Source organism: Mastigoproctus giganteus, chromosome 14, assembly GCF_048544385.1.
Source record: "Mastigoproctus giganteus isolate SK-2022 chromosome 14, ASM4854438v1, whole genome shotgun sequence".
Lineage (NCBI taxonomy): Eukaryota > Metazoa > Arthropoda > Arachnida > Uropygi > Thelyphonidae > Mastigoproctus > Mastigoproctus giganteus.
In genome coordinates this window covers 94,258,283-94,280,797 of record NC_143588.1, presented here as the reverse complement: position 1 = coordinate 94,280,797, position 22,515 = coordinate 94,258,283, and the positions used below count along the sequence as shown (strand labels likewise).

At 33.9% G+C, this 22,515-nt stretch overlaps 1 protein-coding gene across 1 annotated transcript in view; it reads right to left on the bottom strand.

The window, feature by feature from the left end:
• Window positions 1–979: 979 nt before the first annotated feature.
• The window catches only part of LOC150075391 (uncharacterized), an 83,205-nt gene continuing 61,669 nt past the window's right edge, over window positions 980–22,515 (bottom strand). The window contains exons 3-5 of the mRNA XM_090388471.1: window positions 21,955–22,051; window positions 9,959–10,191; window positions 980–3,392 (exon numbers count right to left, since the gene is read on the bottom strand). Of these exons, the coding sequence (XP_090244597.1) occupies window positions 981–3,392; window positions 9,959–10,168 (2,622 nt within the window). The 5' untranslated portion in view covers window positions 10,169–10,191; window positions 21,955–22,051 and the 3' untranslated portion in view covers window position 980. The remainder of the gene's footprint in view (window positions 3,393–9,958; window positions 10,192–21,954; window positions 22,052–22,515) is intronic.

The following is a 22,515-nucleotide window of genomic DNA, read 5'->3' as shown; positions in this document are numbered from 1 at the left end:
TCATATCATGACTACCTTCACGAATAACCATGTATTGCACTACCTCAAATAAGTAATGCTTCACTAATAGAGAAGACTACTGTTACTTATTCTCAGTGGGCACCACCACCCAGATGGCACCATTTCAAGGCTTGTTGGCCTATCATCGGTGGGTGGGCAGGCAGGCCAACAAGCCTTGAAATGGTGCCATCTGGGTGGTGGTGCCCACTGAGAATAAGTAACAATAGTCTTCTCTATTAGTGAAGCATTACTTATTCAAGGTAGTGCAATACATGGTGACTCATTGCAAAGATAGTCACGATATGAGATACAATTAAACCGATGCCTTTACACTACAATTGTAGTTTTTCTTTTATGAGCTACCTATGGTGTGTATTTACACCGATATTTTATAGCATATTTTAAGCTCATATGCCTTGTGCATTTATATTTTAATTAAGCATTAAATGTAAAAGAAAAATGCCTGTATGATGATTGTTTAACTTAACAAATTCCACAAAATAAACAGCCTTTTTATAGTATATTTAATTGTCAACAACTTTTCTTATAAAACAAAACTATAAAAATACCTAGAAATACAATTTCTATGTTATGGAGTACACAAATTAAAGATTCGAGTAACCATGTCTACAAACTGAAAGAAAATAATTTTTTTTTTTTGCTATTATAAGAGAACTAATTCTATCACAAACATGTTCTTTTTTGTTATCTAAAACAAAATACTTTTAATTTACATTTTCTACATAATACATTTTTAAAGATGAAAACAAAACTGCTAAAGCATCCAAAGATTAATAATGCTACATTTTGTGACCAAGTGTAAGAATTAAAAAAATATGCAAAAAATGTAAGTTTCTAAGTGCAAAAAGAAAACAAAAGTGTATAAAAAAAATAATATAAAAAAATGACATTCATTATGCAAGATTATTAGTTACAAAATATCATACCTGAGACACATATTTACATGTGGCATGGCATACTTATGTATGATCTGTCATATTAGTGCTGCTATCTAACTTTCCATTAAGAGTCACACTTCCAACAAGTGGAAGTTCCTGAAATACAGTTCTGTTTGAAAGTTGCTTGATTGTGATGATTGGAATCCCAACAGAAGAATCAAAAAATTCACATTCTCTATTACTTTTGATTGGAATGATTCCAATGATACCACGGGATTTGTTTAGTACACAGTTTTTCAAATCTATCAGAGGAACGCACATACCTTCTTTAAAATAATGACTGAGATTATTCTTCTCCTTAGCACAAGATTTGACGTGATGCTCAAAGATAATCCGGTACTGAAATGTACGCAAGCAAGTTGGACACTGATAATGCTTCATATGACTCAACCGAGTATGGTGTAAAAGCAGTTTTTTACTGGAATATCTCCTTTTACACGTAAAGCAACTAAACACATTCACATTAAGATGCATTTGGAGGTGATAATGATAAAGTATCTTTTCTGAAAAGGTCTTATTACATTTACTACATGCAAATTTTCTTTGTGATGAAGGATTAAAATTATATGGAATAAAATTATTGTTGCTCTCATTCGGCGAGATACAATTTTCAATGGCTTTCATCTCTGCCTCTTTGGATACATTAATAAATGTATGATTTTCAGGGTATTCTGGTAACCTACTTTCTTGAACTGAATGATCAATGGCAATATTTGCACCACTCTTGTGCTCTGTGAGCAAAATATTTTGTTGCCTTTCCTTTTCAGTACTTGGCAAAATAAACTCTGTAGTATTACATGAATTTTCTTCATTCGTGTCCTGTGAATTCTGCAAATTGTACATATTTTGATAGTGTATTTTTCTATTTCTTAACTTTTCATTTTTGGCTTTAATATGCTCCTTAGAATGTGATTTTACACTCATGGAACAGCTTTTATTAGTTAACTTATTATGGTAATCTTTCATCACAAATGACTGCAAATGTATATCAGTATGCCTTCTTAAAACTTTTGCACTGGAGCAAAATTTTCCACAAAATGGACATAAGAAGAGATGAATTACATAAGGTTTCTTAAGTGAATTTCTTGGCTTCAACTTTTTGGAGTAATGTGTTACATCTTTATATTTGCTTAACAATTTACTACTAGAAGTTTTTTTGTTAGAGCATAATGAGAGAAATGCGCTTCTGGAATTTTGTGGAGATGAGGTAACTGATGATATAAGACTGGGTTTCCACAGTTTTCCTTTTACTTTTGAAACTGGAGACATCATCTGGTTACTTTCCTGAGGTTTTGTAATTGGCCAGTTACTGTTATCTTTCATTAATGAGTAGCAGGCATTTTTTGAAGTATCTGATGGAGAAGTACTTATATTAGCAGAGTCCATCATAGAAATACTGCTGTCAATCAGAGACACATCTTCTACATTAGTCCCATCATCAGTTTCAGGAGTCTGCCAGTCATCCACGTTTTGTAACCCACTTGAATCAGCATTCTGTCCTAAATTTTTTACATCCTGAGATCCTAAATATGGTGTTATTTCTTGGCAGGGCTCTGTCTCTAATGATTCTGAATCACTCAAGAGTACACTTTGCACATGAGTTTTCACATGACATTCAAACTCTTCTTCTGTGCCAAAATCTACTTGGCAAGGAATACACGTAAAAGTTATTTCTGACAATTTGCTAGATGATCGATTACTCATACCATCTGCTGATGCTTGTGGATTGCCTGAGTAAGTTGAAGAGGTAATAACTGTATCACTAACATGATGACTTAAAGACGTAGTTGTAATATTTCGTTCTCCTATTCTAAGAGGTTTCTTGCGACTGACAATTTCTATATTTCCATGTTCTTCTGCTATGTGCTGACTATACTCTTCATTTGTCACAAATAACTTTAAGCAGAAACCACACTCATAATTAAAAATTCTTTGAGGAACTACAAACTGATCTGGATGTAAACTATAATGACTTCTTTCAGATATCCATCTAAATGGAGGTTCACATTTAACTATGCAACTTGAATCAGGTTGCATCTTCTGTTTTAACATGTCTTGCATGCCTTTATCATTTGGCTCAGGAAAAGTCTGATTATCATCTCCACTTTCCCGAGAATGATTTCCTGTGTCACCTAGTTGAATAACAACCGTCTGGTTGTCATTGCCATCACTAGGAGATCTCACTGGACCAGGAAATATATTTTCCAGGTTCCTCTCTGATGGATTTATGGCTGCTGTAGTAGCCATTGCAAATGGAGGTAGGTTAGTTAATAAATTCTGTGAATCTGTCATTTGGGCACGGCACTTTCTTCGATCCAAATTCTCTGTAGACACTTCATGACGGTGCTTTAAGTGATGAAGAAACACATTCTTTTGTCTAAACCCACGATTGCATAAATTGCAGTGGAAAAGAGCAGTGTTGCTATGAAGGGCCTAGAATGTAAAGAAAAAAAATCATAGTTATTACCACACATGAAAGTAATGCTGCTTAATTAATTGAGTAAAAAAATGGAAGGGAAAGAGAGGAAGAGAAAGATATTAATTATGCCTCTGTCACTGTAGACAAAAATATAGGCTTGCTACTTCAGCAAGTTTATATGAAACTGCAATTAATTCTTGATTATTAGTAGAGAGATTATTCTGTTTACAATCCTGCTTTGATTTGAACTGCTTTTGCCTATGGTTCCTATTTTCTGTTTATGATTCTTCTCTTTTGTTTATGATTCTTCTGTTTTGCTTCACTATTTTATCATTTATTTTCATTTATTTACAATATTTTCAGCATTTTTTATATGTCAAAGCTGTGATGAATGCTGTTAAAGAAGATAAGATAACACTATGCAACAAATTTTAAGGGTCTGTCAAACCATACACTCAAGCTCTGCATATCACACCTGCATTCAATATGGGTGAGAAGTAGGGATGTCAAATAAATGGTTATCCGATTGTTTTTGCACTAGATAACCAGTTAACCGACGCATTTTTTGGCTTATAGGAAGTAGTACAACAAAATGCCACTGACAATTGCAATTTTTTTATTAACATGAATTACATAAACAAATCGATAATATAAAAAAGTAAGTAAAAAATTTATTTTTTAATCATATTTATTGCTTATTAAATAATTATTACAATTAAAATAAACAATATAAAGTTTGAAATTTTATTTTTTCAAAAAGTAGTACTTTATAAATAAACAAGTGCATCTAAAAGTTCGGGATTAATTCTATTTCTAATCTTAGTTTGTATAGCGGAGCACGTAGAAAAAATTTGTTCTGTAGCAGTGGAAGTTGGCTTTACTGTTAATAGAGCATTATGAAGATTTTCCAAAGTTTTTGTGCATTGCCCATACTTTCAAAAAATTTCATTTTTCTAAATGTCATCAGTTTTCAAACAATTATTGGACTTAACACAGCCATCATTAGTCACTCTTAATTCACTGACGTGACATATGTCAGTGTTACTATTTGTTTCAGTCCATCATAGTAACATTATTTTCAGAAAGACTTGTATCTTTATTAGGAAACAGTCTCATAATTAATGTTTTTGTAAATGGATATAAAACTGACTTTTGAACATAGCTTAGATCATCTTGATCTTGATTATTTTTAGGCAGGTTTCCAGTTTGTAAAAATTTCACTAGAGATATTAATTTTTTATTCCTGCATTCGAAAACTTTATTTTTTAATGCTTCTAACATTATGACATTTAAATCATTGTCTATTTCTTCAAGTTTTGCAAACATGAATTTTAAAATACCTTCCACAGTCATCAATGTCGTTGTTTCTTTGCTAAGTTCCACTACACCTAATTCTATTGGTTTTAAAATTTTTATTAATAATTCCATAGATCTGAAATCACTCTCGTAATATACCTGATTTTGTCCCATATCATGTAGAGCTTTTTTAACAAGAACTAATCTTTCAAACATTAGAATTAATGAATCCCATCTAGTTTTCACATCTAGAAGTAACAACAATTCTTTCCCCTTTTCTTCAACTACATATTTTTGAAGAATTGAATTTTTCACACTTCAATTTTTAAAAACTTTTATAAGTGCTCGGGAACGTGTTACAACTGTATTTAAATTTTCTGTTAACTCCAGTTCATTATTATTCTGTATCTAAACTATTTTATAGTTGTACGTCATCATCAGAATCAGATATGTCATCAGTTTCATGTTCATTAACGTCTTCATCAAGTGATTCCTTTTTCTTTTGATAAAAAACATTAAGAACAGCTAAGTGAATAGCGTGACTATAACATAACATAAAAGTAAAGTAAAGTGCAGCCATTATCAACCCACTGCAGGATGGAAGCCTCCTCAAAAATTCATGCTGAGGGAAATGGACCATAATCTGCCACGCTGGTCCAGTGCGGGTTGGCAGATCGACCGTATTCAGCAGTCAGGGGCTTGAACCCCGGTCTACTCAAAGAGCGTGTGCTACTGCACTCCCGCTCCTGACCACTTGGCTACGGTTCTCAACTCCAGTTAACAAATCATAATTTTGCATCACCTTTGCACCATCATGTGTAGATGCAACAATGTCATTTTCAAATTCAATGCCAAATTCTTGACAATTTCTTTAGTGTGAAGGGCGTTGCAACTACCTTTTATGTAAATCAGTCCCAAATTATAATTACTTTTTTCTAGGTGTAAAGTCACATTAAGATAATGCTTCATAGTAACACTAGTCCATTCATCAACTGTTACTGAAAATTTGACATTATTGTTAATTAACTTTATGAATTCATCTTTCTGTTTCAATTTTACCTCCTTATAAAATGAAGTTATTAACTTTCTTACTGTTGCTAGACTGTGGCATTTCATAGCCCCTTTTCACGATAAATTCGCAAACAGCTCTAGAATTAGTTATTGCACTAATTGAAAAATTATCTTTTGCCACACATTCAGACAACAGTTCACCTAAACGTTCGCATTTATATATGTCAATATAGAACCGCTTTCAATTTTTTTGTTTCTTTGCAGAGTCAGGTGTAGCATTGTCGTCTTTGAATGTAATGTTGTTTTTTTTTTTTTTTTTTTTTTTGATTTGGTAGTTGTTGGCGCATCGGCTTCTGTGGCCATATTGCACCTCCCAAGGTTTTTGCAGTACTTTGATCCAAGCCCGAGGCGGGAATCGAACCCGCGACCTTTGGGTTGCCGGGCAGGCACTTTACCCACTCGGCTAGCCCGGTCGGCATGTAATGTTGTGTTTGCATAGATGATTTCACAGTCCTGTTGTGGAACCTCCTTTGCACTGTATAGTGATGGAACATAAGGAGAACAGTGAGCAGAATGCTGATCGGTCTTTTTAAAATAATTCCATACTTCTGATTTCTTTGAATTCATCTTGAAAAACCCCTAAAATAATTTTAAATAAATTAATATAATAAAATATAAGACTAATATAAATTGAAACTCTGTTCCAAAAAAATTAAACTAAAAATAATCAAGGACTAATAAATGATCTCGTTGCGATATGCAAACAAATTCACTGCAGTCAAAATATCTATGAATTTATTACATACTTCATAATAAAACAACACCACTGTCATACAATAAAAACAAATTATCATATATCATTATAAATATAAAACAAAGAAACGATTTTAGATCTATTTTTGTGTATAAATATTCTCTGTCATTCAATTACTTATTTTTTATTTGTTTTCTCTTAAAAGATATTGAAACACGACAGCGACGCTTGTAGCATTGAACAACAGTATAACGTAAAATATGCACTCTTTAAGAAAATTATGTTATCAAAAACTACAATCTTGTCAATTAAACAGTAGAGTACCATTCAAATTTTATAATGCACCAAAAAAAGGAAATAACCGGTTATTGAATAGTTATAAATCTGCTCAAATAAGGTTTGACATCCCTAACAAGAAGCAAGCTGTCTCCTGAACACCACTTCAGGAGTGGATTTCTAAAAATGTATGGGCCCTGGGGTGTATGTCTTCCACTAGCAGCTGGCTCTATGAAGTGAGCTGCTTTGTGGAATTTAGAAAAATTAAAACACTTCTACAAAAATGCTTTTAAATATTAATTTCTTCCTAATTTTGCTTGTTTACCCAACAGTGAAATTACTGTAAAAATTCAAATAAATTTTTAAAAATTCACAAAAAAAAAAAAAAAAAAAAAACATTACTTCTTTTCAATGATATCTTATACTATTTATGCTTTTTCCACATTTAAATTCAATTTCCGGATATGAATTCCAGAGAATTTCGGAAAGATAAAGAAAAAGACTACAAAACATCCACTGCATTCTCAATCAGTCATCTATTGATAAGATTTTCTTTCAGGTGCTCATCAGCAGTGTTCTGATACCCATGAAGGCAAAATGCAAACAGATGTAAACAAAGAACACCAGGAAACAGAGCAAAGACCAACTGAACACAAGTTAGCAAATAGTCCTGCATTGAGCATGAATAATTAAACTTCAGCAATGACAAAACTGCTCATTTGCACAAAATTGGAATATATTCTACTAATAGGCCATTTTCCAGAATGTCTAACCTATCTTATTGTAATATTTTATTTTTAAAACATTTCATTTTAAGCTTCAAAATGGTTGCCAATGGCCTACAGAGAACTGCCAAACAGGAATGTTCGTATGGCTATTTGAAGACTTTCTTGTCAGAACTAAATGAAGAAAATCTTCATGTATACTCATTTGAGTGGACTGTGGTCCAAGCCCACATCATTGCTAAATACAGTTCATGATTGTATTTATTGTCAAAAGATTAATGTAGTGATCATGCTGGAGTATAAACTTTTTTTATTATTATTACTGATTTTAAAATCAATTCAGTAAAATAAAGCAGCAATTACTATTTCTATGATAGAAAAGTATAGCAAAATTTATTTCTGCATACAAGGTGTGGCTATTAAATAATGAGACAGTTGCAATAAAACGTGTGCGTAAGCCCAAGAAAATAGCTTGCACACACTGTTCCACACATTTCTTCAAAGCAGAGCAACATTTCTGGTAGTCATCTTCTGTAATCCCTTTCAACTTATTCATTTTTTCTGAATGTCTTCAATGGACTGAAAATGGATTCCCTTAAGTAAACTTTTCAGTTTAGGGAATAGAAAAGAAGTCACAAGGGGCTAGGTCTGGGGCAAGTAGGGCAAATGCAGTTTCACACACACACGGATTGATTTTTTGGCCAGAAACTAGTAAACAGAGAGTGCATTATGTGCTGGAGCATTCAACCATTGTTCCACAATTCAGGTCTCTTTCTTCATACAGCCTTGTCAAAACTTCAATGTAGCATGTTTGACTGACAGTCTGATTTGGTGGAACATATTCAGCCATAACAATTCCTTTAATAGGGAAGAAAACAAGAAGGATGGTTTTCATTTTTGATATTCTTGCTTTTTTTGGTCCAGTGGGACTGTTTCATCTTCCATTGCACTGACTGTCTTTTAGTTTCTGGCTTGTACTGAACAGCCAACTTTCATCACAAGTAATTACACTAATGAGAAAATCTGGATCTTCGCAATTTTTTTAAAAACATCTTCACAAACTTTGAGTCTTCTCATTCTTTAATCTTCATTCAAAATTTTTGGAACCATCTTGGCACACTTTTCTCATGCCTAAATTTTCAGTTAAAATTTGTCTAGCTGTTCCTTTGTCCATATTGAGTTCTAATACAACCATTCTAATTCTTAAATGATGATCACTTCTAATCAATGTCCTTATCCAGTCCACATTTCATCAGTTTTCATGGATACTGGATGTCCTGATTGTTCATTGTCTTCCACATTCTCTCTTCCTTCTAAAAATCTTTTATGCCATTCAAACACGTGAGCTCTTGACATAGTACGGTCCCCATAAATTTGAAGTAACAACTCATAACTTTCAGTTAGTGTTTTCTTTAGTTTTGTTAAAAATTTCAAGGTGATTTGTTGTTTGATTCTTTTGTCTGTCATTTTTCTGGCAAACTGCAAAAACACAAGGTAATGAAAACTTGTCCTACTGCAAAGCAAATGAGCATGTTGGAACATGACTTGATGGACAACTTGGGAAAGGTTCAAGGTTAACTGCTGTGCCATTTCTGCAAAAAGGCCTCTAAGGTTGGGGTTATACACACCACAAGTTTAGACAAACACACCAACCGTTTAAATAAACTGATTTAATGATAAAATAATACTGGATAGTATACTAATTTACTAATTTATAAGTAATTATAAATTAGTAAATTTATAAGTATATTAATTTATAAGATAGTATACTAATTAATAAAAATTTACAAAAACTGATTTACTTTACAACAAATAAAATTGAATTGATGAATTTAAAATGCATTAAAAATTATAAATTTAAAAGCGATAAAACACCATTGAAGCTTTTGGATGCATCCACCTCCTTTCTCAACAATAATGAAGTTCAAACTTAATAATAAATGCACAAGATATTTTAATTTTAAGAACATATAATTTGGGTGTGGGGGGGGGGGGATTTATATTCTGGCAAATATCATATTCAATCAAAAATATAAGATTTCAAAGATGCAACTTCAATTTTCAAATGCTGTTAGCAATGATGCATACCTTTATGATAACAGAAATTTTTTTTTTTATTGTTGTAACCTAAGGAAGAAAATTGTCTGGCCACTGCCTCAGAACTTGAAATTTTCTCCTCATGCCACAACTATGGACTTCCTATAATTGTGGGTTGGCAGTGAAATTTACAGGATCTTGAATTTCTCCATGATGCCTATCATAATTTCAAAAGCCATGGCTCAGGCCACAGGGCAGAATGGTGGGTGGGAGAGGGGGAGGCAGGAAAATCTGAAAACGTTTTCTATACAAAGTCCAAACGTGCCTTTAGACACTTAGACCTCCAATAAGCAAACCACTATTATACATACTGATGATAATCAAGAACCACAAAAGGGAGAAAAAAAAAATGCAAATTTGCTTTGGATGTAATTTGAATTAAGCTGATTTGATCTGATTTGAATAGCTTGCACATACTCACCTTATGTCTCATGAGGGTTCCCTTCTGGCGAAAGCATTTTCCACAAAAAGGACAAGCATGTGGCTTTACTCCTTGGTGAATAAGAAAATGCATCTCAAGAGTAAATTTTCTGCTGAAATATTTAAAACATACTGGACACTGGAACTCCTTCTGCTGAGGATGTTGTTGCTGTGATGGTTGTAGGGTGCAGTCAAGGGCAAAAGACGACATAGTGATGTATTTTTCTTAATCACCTTAAAAGAAACTTTTCTTTTAAATATATGATCTCAATAAGTCCTGAAAAAATAAAAACGAAAACGTATAACAAATATAAGCTCTTAAATAAAACTGCCATTAGCAATGTCAAGGAAAGAAAAATAATGTTACTACACTGCAATTACTATATAAAGAGCATACTAAACAATCATATAATTCTTTTATGAAGTTACATTATTAAACTACTTTATTTATTTATGTTATATTTGTTTCTCTGGGCTTCCTAGGCTGTGTATATTCTGATATTGTTATAGCCAAGTTTTATAAATAGATACTTCCTAACAGTGGTGAGCTATAGTGGGCTCACGAGAGCCCATTGTTATTTTTTTTTTTAAATTTGCGAGCCCATTGTTGAGATTTATTTTACAAATGGAATCCTGAAAGCAATTATTGAGTATCTAGAATCGAAACTATGGTGGGGCAAGCGGGGCCCCTTTCCCAGCATTTTAATGGCGCAATCAATCGGTTATGTATTTTAAAATTGCTTCATTTTTGATTTAATTACAGTCGGACCTCTGTTTAACGAACTCCTTTATAGCGAATTTTTTTGAGTCCCCTTGGTAATTACATTTAAAATAGTTTCCGTTGAACAAAGAAAATTTCCATGTAACGAACAGATTAGGAGAGACAACTGTGTATGCATTGTTCCCACCTCTGGCCTTTAAGCAATTTAGGTAATTAGAAAGTGCGAATTAAGCGTGAAAGGGATTACCGTTTCACAATGTTATTGGTGTCCGTAAAACCTATGTAGTCACATACTGAGAAGTTGCACTAGTCAATACGCTTTCCATAGCCAGTCAGAGGATTAAGAAGACTCTTGACACGGATTATAGTCTCTGGTCAACCTGTGTTGTGGTTCCCCTTTACTCCAACAAAGGAACATATGTTTTTCGGAGAAGTGAGTGAGTGATCCACTCCTTCCAGTAAATTTCTCCTGTCTGTGTTTACATGGTCGCAGTAGTAGAATATCCGTGTGATTTAGACATTTTGCACAGTATTCAAAGAACTAGTGAGAATAGCAACATAGGGGGGGGGGATTGAGGCAACTAAGATATATAAACTTTACGAAGATGAAATGTTGGCAGATTTTGAAACTTTGTCGAGCCTTTCACTGTGTAGAAAATGTTCTAAAATATAATGGCATACAGGCAATAATTAAAAAAAAAAAAAAAAAAAAACTGTATCACCAATCTCCAAAAAACTGCCGAGTGGGTAAAGTACCTGCCCGGCAACCCAAAGGTCACGGGTTCGATTCCCGCCTCGGGCTTGGATCAAAGTACTGCAAAAACCTTGGGAGGTGCAATATGGCCACAGAAGCCGATGCGCCAACAACTACCAAATCAAAAAAAATCAAAAAAAATCCAAAAAACTAGCGCGAATTAAGGATGAATGCTAAAGAACTTGATGTGGAAACTATAAAGATGGGTTGTGTGTTTGGGCCACGATTAGCAGCTTGTAGCTTGCAGATGGTAATTTCTTAACCATTAATTTCTTAACCATTTAGCACTAATGGTCGAAATCCTGCAAGAGCTCTCTTACCTTTCAGAAGCTTTACAGAATCACAATGGTAAAAAGCATATAAATTAATTATTCGAACTATCAGTGCTATTGCTAATTTGAAAAATTCTGAAGGAAATTATGAAGCTAAAATTGAGAGCATGTTGAAGTGGAAAGAATTTGAAGGAATCAAAATTGAAAGAAAAAAATTACATCATGACAAGTTATTAAATGCATTGTTTTATCCTTAAAGGATAACTTATTAATGGAACAGGGTGATTTTAAATTAAATAAAGAAAATAACGATACCATTGAAAAAAATTTTAAACATATGCTATTCGAAATCGTGAATTTGAAGGAACTTTCGTCTCGGTGGCAAGACAGTGAAAACCAAATAAGAAATTTAAGTTTTCTAATAAAATATGAAATAAAAATTAATGATTTTAAAGATTTTGTCGAAGACAGTTTATCTTTAAAATCGAGTGAAATTCCCTTTTCAATTAAGAAAGCCAGAAAATATCTTTGAAACCATTGCCATTAGCAGTGCTAAAGCTGAGCGAGCTTTCAGCGTAATGAATACTATTGAGTGAATGAATGAATGAATAATGTTGACAATTAAACACATTGCATATCATGATGAGCATACATCTAAATGGAAAACCATTGCTTCAATTTGATCCAGATCGTTACGTCAAATCATTCCTCTGTAATCATTGCTCAACTATTGAGCAAAGCAGATCGACAACAAATATTAATAAAGAAGTAAATTGTATATGGCAATTTTTAGAATAAATTTTTCTTGAATATTTGTGAAATAATTTTTTTTCTTGAATATTTGTGAAATTATTTTTTTAATGTAATTGTGATTTTTTGTGTACTTTTTCTAGAAAGTTTGTTTTTTATGTAATATTTGTTTTTATATTGTGGAATGCTTTGTGATAGTTTTTATGTTATTTGTGATATAGGAAATATTTTTGTGTTATTTTTTATTCGCAATATTAAAATTTTATCATGAAAAAAATATATCCATTATATTTCCCTAGTTGTTAAAAAAAAAAGTCGTATAAAAAAGTTGCCCATATGCCGAGCACGCGCGGTAGATGGTTTATGCGAAATGTCCTTCGCGTTTCTTTTAGGCATTTTGATTTGTATATATCGATTACAAAATAAAAAAGCTTTTTTATTGTAAATATTTTATCGATTATTCACACATTTTCATAATTTCTGGAAGACAAGATTTATGATAATTAAAGTAAGAGATGTATACTTGCTACTGCAACGTATCTAAATATCTCTGTAAAATAGCACCGATTGACGTACCGATCTTTTATTTGAAGCGACATACGCAGCTGTTAGGGGCACCTAACAATGGAATGTAAAGAAAATGTGAGACGAAAATAGAAATTGTTGACAAATATTTGTATTGTTGAAATCATACTTACTGCAGTAGTAACTTCAGGAAGCATGATTGTGAAGTCATAGTTGTATCCAGTTATCATCGTAAGGCATGGCATGATGACCAGGTTTTTAACTTTTTTTTTTTTTTAGATAGACCTAGGAACATTTTACACATTCACTTATACGCATGGTTAAGGGGGTAATAAACCACATCTGTTCCTCCCTAAATTTGCCCCTGACTCAAGATATCACACCGGTCACGAAAAATGCATCACTCGTTATAATCACAGTACTAGTAGTGCGAGCGTGGGAAGCGCCTCTAATGGAAGCCGCGGATGACGTCACTTCCGTGACCGATTTACTTGGTAGAAAGTCGGAAAAACTGCGAGCCCATTGTTAAAATATTCGCAGCTCACCACTGCTTCCTAATGCTAACTACAGGGGATCATCAAGGAAAGACACATTGGTGTTTAATGTCAACATTTTTTGATATGCTGTACAGCCATTGGTGGGTTTATCAAACATGTAAGACATGGGATTTCATTATTCAATCAAAAATATTCAATACAAGAGGTAGTAAAAAAAGGTTCTGAGAATGGAGTAAAAGACATAAGTACAAAATTCTGTTTTTTTTTGTTTTTTTTTTTTTAGTTTTTTTTCCCGATGCATTCACCCCCAAAGTTCAATACATTTATTGTGTTTAATCTGCAAAGAGCTTAATCCTTAAATTCTTCAGGTTGGTCGTCAAACTAAGCCTCTTTCAGCTCTATCATCTTTGAAATGAGTTCCACAAAAATGAGACAGACGCTTTGAACAAATAATAGTTACTTGGGGAAGGGGGGGGGGGAGATAACTGTTCAAATTCACATTCATGAATTTTAGCATGTGCAACCCACACTTTGTGCACAGGTGCACTGTCAGGAGAAGCAAAACTCAATGACACAACTTTCCTTGTCTTTTTTTCCTGAATTGTAGCTTTTAACTTGAGCATAAGGCTGGCATAATATTCCCCTGTTATTGTGGTTTTAGGTGCATGGTAATCAATTAACAATCCTTTACTATCTCAGAAAATTAGTCCAATGCTTTTCCAGCTTATGGCTAGGAAACATTTTCGGGGTTGGAGATCCCTTTTGCTTCCACTGCATGCTTTCTGATTTTGATTCAAGATCATAAAAATTGCCGCCAAGTTTCATCACCAGCCACCAAATGAGATAAAAATCTGTCTTGATCAGCAAAAATTGACTTTAAAGTCTCTTTTTGATGGCTCCACCCCCTGATGTTTTTCATGACTGGAAAAATTTCTGGGAACCCATCTTGCACAAACTTTGGACATTCCCAAATGCTCATGTATTACTGTTAAAATGCTTCCAAGTGAAATGCTAAGTACTTTTTAAGTTCAAACACTTTAATTCTTCTAAACACTTCTTGTATTCTAAAATTTTATCTTCTACAATAGCAATTGTTTCAAATGGCTGACCAGACCTTGGATCATCCTCAACTGACTCCCATCCTCTTATGAACTCTGCTGACCATCTTGCAACAGCAGTATAAATGGGTGATACATCCCCAAATACTCTAATCATTCTTTCTTTGGCATTTCTGCCCTCTTTAGTCATTCAGTAATCAAAAATTTGATTACTGAATGATACTTGATTTGATGGATATTTATTCTTCCACTTACCAATATAGAAAATCAAACTTTAGAAACTGCATAAGAGATTGACGTGCAATTTTTTTTTCATGTTATTATAAGACATTAAACAATCAAAATAACCTATAATTTATTAATACATTTTATATACCATGTTCTCAGAACATTTGAGCACCCCTCATATGTAAACCCTATATTAGCATTAGTAGAGGCATTTGATGCAAGAAAGCAAGCTTATGCAGCATCAGCCAAAAGAAAAAAAATAATAAATAAATAAATAAAAAATAACCACTTCCACTTCACCCCTCTGTTCGTTCGAAATACCTGTCCAGCTGAGCCTTAAACTTATTTAGGCTATCAACTTCCACGACAAGGGATGGCAGTCTATTCCACCAACCAACCACCCGCTGACTAAAGGCAAATTTCCTCACGTCTATCCTACATCCATATATCCTAGACCATTCAAAGATATACTATTCAGACCATCCAGACCATTCAACGAAGTTTACTACAACTGCATCCAGTGTTTCTTTCAGATATGTCCTCCACAACAGCTGCAATTTCACTTCTAAATTCTTCAACAATAAGTGGATTATTCCTTCAGACCTTAATGTCCTTAGGAATCTGTACGGCAAATAATTACAGGGAGTCTGGTGAGTATGGCCAAAACCATCTAACCCCATATCATCCAGGTACCAATTACAGATGACCCTATCATTAAAATATTTCTTCAAGAAATGGTGAACCATATTCATTGTATATGGTCTTGCCTCACCTTTCTAGAAAAATGTATCTTCAATGTTCAATCCCATGCCTTGAAAAGTAACAGTTGGAACAAAGTGATCTTGAAGGAGAACAGATCCAAGAGTTATTTCTGCCAGTAAATGCACTTATTGTCTACCACAGAACATGACATTTCAAACTTTTTTTTTTTACTAACCTAAAAATTTTTGAACTTTCTGGACCTTTTCTGCAACCAAATCTCACTTAAACTCATGCTGCACTATAACTAACCTACCAGTCTAATTAAACTTTTTTTTTTTTGCACTAAAAAACACTGTACAGTGTAGAACGAATTTAAAGTGAGATCATAAAATCACCAACCAGTAAAAAAAAAAAAGCCCACTTTTTCTGTTAATGAGAAGCAAACAGAAACAATTATAGACAAAAACCCTGTAACTATAGCCTAAACTAGCCAACAAACTAACTCATAATTGATCAGAAAATATTTTCTTCTCAAGACAACAGTCCAAATCGAATACTCAAATTTGTACTGTTGGAAAGTCAGTACTAGTGGCTCGACTCCCCAGTTGTTCATAAATTAGAATATTACTACAGTTTAAAGAGCCTAAGCCTCTTTCCTAGTATTTCACTTAAAACTAGTTATGGTTCCAGTAAATCAATAAAGTACCTTGCACTGATTTGCTTGTTTGTGATTAAGTTTCTGAGAGCTTGTTTTGTGAATTGCAGACAACTGCTTGTGGTGAGTGCTTGATCTTAGTTTGCTCATCATAGGTAAGGCACTCAGTCATTCACTGAACCTAAGCCTGTTGGCACTCATCAGTTATATGCATCCACAGAAACTTGGCCACCAGTATACATTCAAGACATAGAAGCACCTGTAAATCAACCCTTTCCTGAGTGATTTTATCAGCTAATGTCTTGAATAATCAGCTTGTTACATAATCTTATTTGCTTTTATTTATGAGATAGCTGCTAAAGGATTCAGATTACAATGTAATCTGCTTAGAATTATTTTCACTCCATTCCTGCCAACATAAAATATATATTCGCAGCTGGAAAATTATAACAATAGTTCAAAGATATTCTGCATACATGATGAAAATGCATTTGGATTAATGTATTTAACTTTCATTCCTACATGTGGGGCATTAACCTCAGACTGTAGCTAAACTTCAGAAAACCTGGTATCTGCCTTTTCTAAATCTAGGAGCAAGTGTGGTGATTAGGGAAAACCAATTTCTTCAATCACTCATCTTTCCAAATTGCTAAAAAATGACTATCCAATTCCACTCTGAATTTAACCAAGCTCTCTGCATCAACCACTATAGCAGGTGATTTATTCCCATGATCTTACAGATCACTGGAATAAATCACCTGCCTGAAGGTGAACTTACTACAAGATCTAGCCTTCTATTACACCCTAAGATTTTACATTTGTGCCTACTAATTCATGTCACTTCTACCAGTGAAAATATACCTCCTTTGTTCATTTTACTTATCTCTTTTAGATCTTACATAACTCAATCAGGACCCCCCCCCCTCCTAAAATGTCTAGTTGCCAACCTTTGCAGCATGCACCTTCTAAGCTTCTCTTCATATGGACATCAATTAGCACCTCCTGTCAATCAAGTTTCCCTTTTGAACCCTCTCTAGAAGTTCTGTACCCAGGTGTGGGTACAGAACTTCTAGAGAGGGTTCTAGAGAGGATTAAAATGATCTAAGTCATTTTAAAGCAAAATAGCTTGGTTCTAGTCATTAACCACCCTTCCCATCCTACAGGATGATTCAAAACTCATGCAACCCAAAATGAACATTCTCATTTCTCTCATGTCTTATTCAAGTATATAAAGAGCTGAAAACGTTACGCCTACATTCTCAAACAAATATTCTAAATGCAGTCTCACCACCATCTTATACAGAAGAACAATGACATTCTTCTTCCTACTTGTAAAGGTCTTAAAAGCTTAGACAGGACATCTTCCTACCACCCATTTACACCACATGGTAAATTTTATATACAATTGTACTATAACCTGTACACCTTTTTGCCCTGAAACATTTTAACTCCTCTCCCCCAGCTTATAAGTAACTACATGATTTCTGTTCTTCAGATTCAAAACCTTTCATTTACATTCCTAGCATCACACTTCAATTCCCATTTTCAGACCATAGTGCAAATGATCTAAGTCATTTTGGTTCTAGTCATTAACCACCCTTCCCGTCCTACAGGATGATTCAAAACTCATGCAACCCAAAATGAACATTCTCATCTCTCTCATGTCTTATTCAAGTATATAAAGGGCTGAAAAAGTTAGGCCTAAATGCCTATCATATTTGCACAACCATACTCAATTCTTACAAAATCACATTGGTGATAACATCAACAGTCAAAACAGTAGAATACGGAATAATGAAAATCCTCATGTTCTTCGTGAAACGTCCTCACATCCTCAAAAAATTGGGGCGTGATGTGTCACTTCTTGTCACTGAATGAGTGAACCTCTCTTCTTTGCAAACACAGTTGATGGAAATGTATATGGAATTTAATATACTAGTTTATTGTGCCACTCAATAATGAGCATTACTGCTGATTTTAGCAAGATTGGGTGACTTGCTACGCATCCAATGAAATAGTAGCATTGCCAAGAAACTTTCTGGTGATCATCCAATTTCTAAAAATTTGTGGCCCCAAGATCCTTGGCTTTAATGTTAGCACATTATTATTATTTGTGGGACTTCTTGAAAGGTAACATGTATAAAAAATAATTCCCATACATCAGAAGAACTGAAAGCCAATATACAGAATGAAATTGCAAACACATGTATAAAAATTACAAAAGATGTCATTGAATATGATGAAAAGAGTGCATGTATTCAAAAAAAAGGTGCAGTTTCAAAATTATCATTATAATTATTATGATTATTTGATTGTATAATATAAGAGTAAAAGAATTAATGAATTTTAATTACTGATATTTGGGTTGCACAAATTTTGAATCACTCCCTGTAGCATTAAATCAGTATTATTTACTATATGGTGCAAGGAAGCCCTAAGCTTTTGCTGCAAACATAGATAACATAAATATGCATAGATACATAAATCATTAGCAAACTGAAAATCTTTACCCCCTCGAAATGTCCCCAACATATGGCATAAGACTCTCCTTTAAAATGTTTATGTAGTTTCAGAATTCAGCTACTCTATAAAAACTTAAGCATAGCTATTGCTTACAGGGAACTTAACATCTCTGTCTGTGCAATCAGAATAAAAAGTTTCCCTTGGCCTATGGCATATGTACTGCTTACATATCTGATCCACAGGAATTCGACTGATTTATCCAGGAATATTACGATCTCACTGTTCAGCTGACCAGGCCTAGCATAGCCAAAGGGTAGCACAATGATGCAATAGCAAACACATTTAAGTTGACCGTGCTTTGAGATCACAATACAGTTATTATTGTATTCTTGTCAAAATGGTCAGCTATAAACTCCTCTGACTTATATGGTATATGTCCTTGCCAGAGTATAAACAGAACTTTTAGGCCTGACATAACTAAGTGGTTAGTGCGGAATTACACGTTTGAGTTGACTGTAGTTCGACATAATATGCTGACATATGAAGTTCCGAATCTGGAAGTGGAACTTTGCAGATTGTAGATGGAAATGGACAGTAATGAGATACATTGATATTTATTACATAAAGTGGTCCCAGCTAACCAATGGTAACCCCGCTAGTAATGAGATACAAGTGAGACCATATATTATTTTTTTATTATTATTATCATCATTAGCTATATGGTGCAAGGAAGCCTGAGTGCACCAGAGTTACCCAGAGAGAGAGAGAGAGAGAGAGAGAGAGAGAGTAGAAGGGAATCACCAAGAAAGGGAGAATGATGATATCCAGCTCAGGACCCTGGGTATGCCAAGAACAGAGAGATTAAGAATGCGATTTTATTAACTGCACATAAAAAACATAAAAATGTTGATGATCCAATGTTATATTCTACCATTAATACACTCCTGCTTATGCCCCATTCTATTTTTTTATTATATCAAGTTTAGTCTGCACAGGTAGCACAGTGGTATCATCACCGTCCTCCCCACACCAGGTGGAAAAAGCCTGGGTTCAAATCTCGTCGATGGCACTAGGAACTTTTATGGGCTTTTTTCACTCCGCAGTTAGTCAGTTTCAGGTGTAGATAACAATATTTTTCGTCCAGCAAAACAGGCAAATCGACCAGAGAACAAACACAATTTAGAGACAATACACATGGGTATATGAATTAATTTTCCGGATGATCCTAATGTAATAGTTTGGATTATATCAAGTTTGTCACTAAGCTTTAATGTTGTTCTTCTTTTCTTCTCTGTATGGGGTTTATTAACTTTAGGAGCCATAGTGAGGGATTTTTAATTTAAAATAAATGTAAAATAGCGGTATAATCAGTGATATCAGTACAGAATTCACTTTCAAAATGACAAACGTAAACAAATACAGTAATCACATGACTTGCTGTTTTCTTTTTCAGCACAGCAAGACATCTGTGGCGCCTCTGTAGCCAGGTGGGAAGGAGCAGCAGTGCGTAGCACACGCTTCTTGATTAGACCGGGGTTCGAGCCCGTCACCACCAAATACGGAGGATGCGGAAAGGTCAAGGAATGACCACCGCATTTCCCGGAGCAATATGGCCTTAGTTGCTAATGCTCCTAAAAACCAAATAACAAACTAACAAACAAACAAGACATCTGCACTGTATGTAAACATCTGATCTCAATGTGCCATTAGCTCAAATGTTCCATTATTTATGGTGCTGTTATTTCGACAGTCTACTGTACATTTGTAAATGAATTAGTAAGTGAAGTTCTTTTTTTGCAGATCCGTTAGTTTGACTATTCATGTTAATGCACAGTAATGTAGATGAGTTATGACTTGGGTTGAAAATGCAGTACGAAGTGATGAAATTTTAGATAAGCTGTACACGTGCCAAGATATGCCTAGCTCTTTAACATAACATGGCCTCAGCAGTGCCTCCCACATACGCATTACTCAGAATAATAGAAACAGCAATATTATCCACTTACTGACTACATGCCCTCTAGAGCAGCAATGGGGAACCTTTTCTGGCATGTGCCAAAAATAAGCTGAAGCAAAAATATAAAAATTGCATGCCATAGTGGAAAAAAATGACTAATTAATAAATAGTCTTTATTGATATTATAAAAATGTAACAGTACTTTAAAGTTTCTAATGAGAACTACTGCTGCATAATTTTTCACACAGTTACATTACAGTTTTGGTCCCTAGATGTGGACAACAGACCATAAAACAAATTTGTTTTCAAAGAAAAAAAATAGATGAATAAATTAATAACTATTTATGTGGCAGCAGGCTGGTATTTTTCCTTCACATGCCATTGGTTTGCGATCACTGTCATAGAGCATTGTGAATAGGTTTGGTCCAGTGAACCAAAAACAACTTTTATCCAGTGGACAAAAGCTATTTTAAAGTAACACCCTTTAAATGTAAGGAATACTGTATCTTGTCATTACACCTGTCATAAAAGATGCAACTCAAAATAGTCAACTCATACAATTAACAGAATATTAATAGCATGGAAAGATGTTGGAACTTTTCTCTTGAGACCAAACAGTGTTTGCCACTTCAAGCCCCCCCTCTCTTAAACAACATGGTAGTATGGCACTGGATTATGAAAATCATCTAGTACTGCCTTGTGATACAGAGGCTTGGCCATTCCAATGTGGTATGAAGGATACAACATCTCAACCCCTGCTTTATGCTGGTTCACACCTGAGTGGCATGAACTAGCAATAACAACCAGACTTGACCAAAATTCAGTACCCTTGAGTGACAAGTGGGACCTGAATATCTACTCCCTCAGCATTTTAAACTTCTAAGTGGCAGCCACTTAGCTAATATCACTGGAAGAATGTCCATGACAAACCATACTATTTCTTTGCAGTGGGGGTAACAATGATAACACTGCAATTCAAGAGAGTGAAACCTATATTAGAAGGACACTGGCTTTTCTTAATGAAATTTTTTTTATATTTAACAACCCTCTAGCACTGAAAATGGGCAATATACTTTAAAAGGTTTAAAGGAAATATTCTGCAAATAAATTTTAGTGCTAGCTCATCACTGGAACAAGTGTTACAGTGTTTGAAGTGTTTTCTAAAATATTACCTTGTTGACAGTCATACATGGATCAAAAATAATTTCCATTTTCTTTACAGTTTCACACACAGAAAACCATTCTGATCAGCAAATAGCAACTCATACTTTCTAAAGTAATTTTTCCCACAAGCCTCTGTTAAAAATTCAGTAAATCTCAAATAAATAGGATCAAAATGACTTCTCAAAGTGGCAATATCTAATGTATGGTTTCACATGCCAGCTGACTAAAATGTATACACTGGATATACTTACCTTTGAAAGTTATTATATAGTCTTTACATTCATGACTGCAGAGCTTCTTATATAAGTAACTACGATAACACTTCCATACCTAAATAAATGCAAATAACTGAAAGAAAGAATAAAAATCATAAAATCAAAACTTTAATATAAAAAACTACACTGAAGTCCAAGGAGTATATAAAACTATTTCATAATAAATGTTTTTGAAATAGGTCAATTCATATAAAATATCTTCTTAGCCCACTGGTGCAAATGAGGATCATTTCTTTTTAAACTCTTATGCACTGTAGACCACTCTGTTCAAATAGCTTCAATTCACAATACCTTTCAAAAAGTGTTTTCCATGATTTCTCTATTAAAAATTCACTCTTCACCAAATGGAGTCAAAAATAAGGCCCTCCCACCTTGACAACAAATATTGGTGCAAGTAACAAGTTAAAGAGCTTATAAAATCATAATGTTAAACTGTTGCTAACCTCTGATTAATTTGTTATTGTATTTATTAAAGTATAATATTCAGTATGGCATGCAAAACAGGTTTAACCTTTTGAATAAATTTTCTTCGATGTC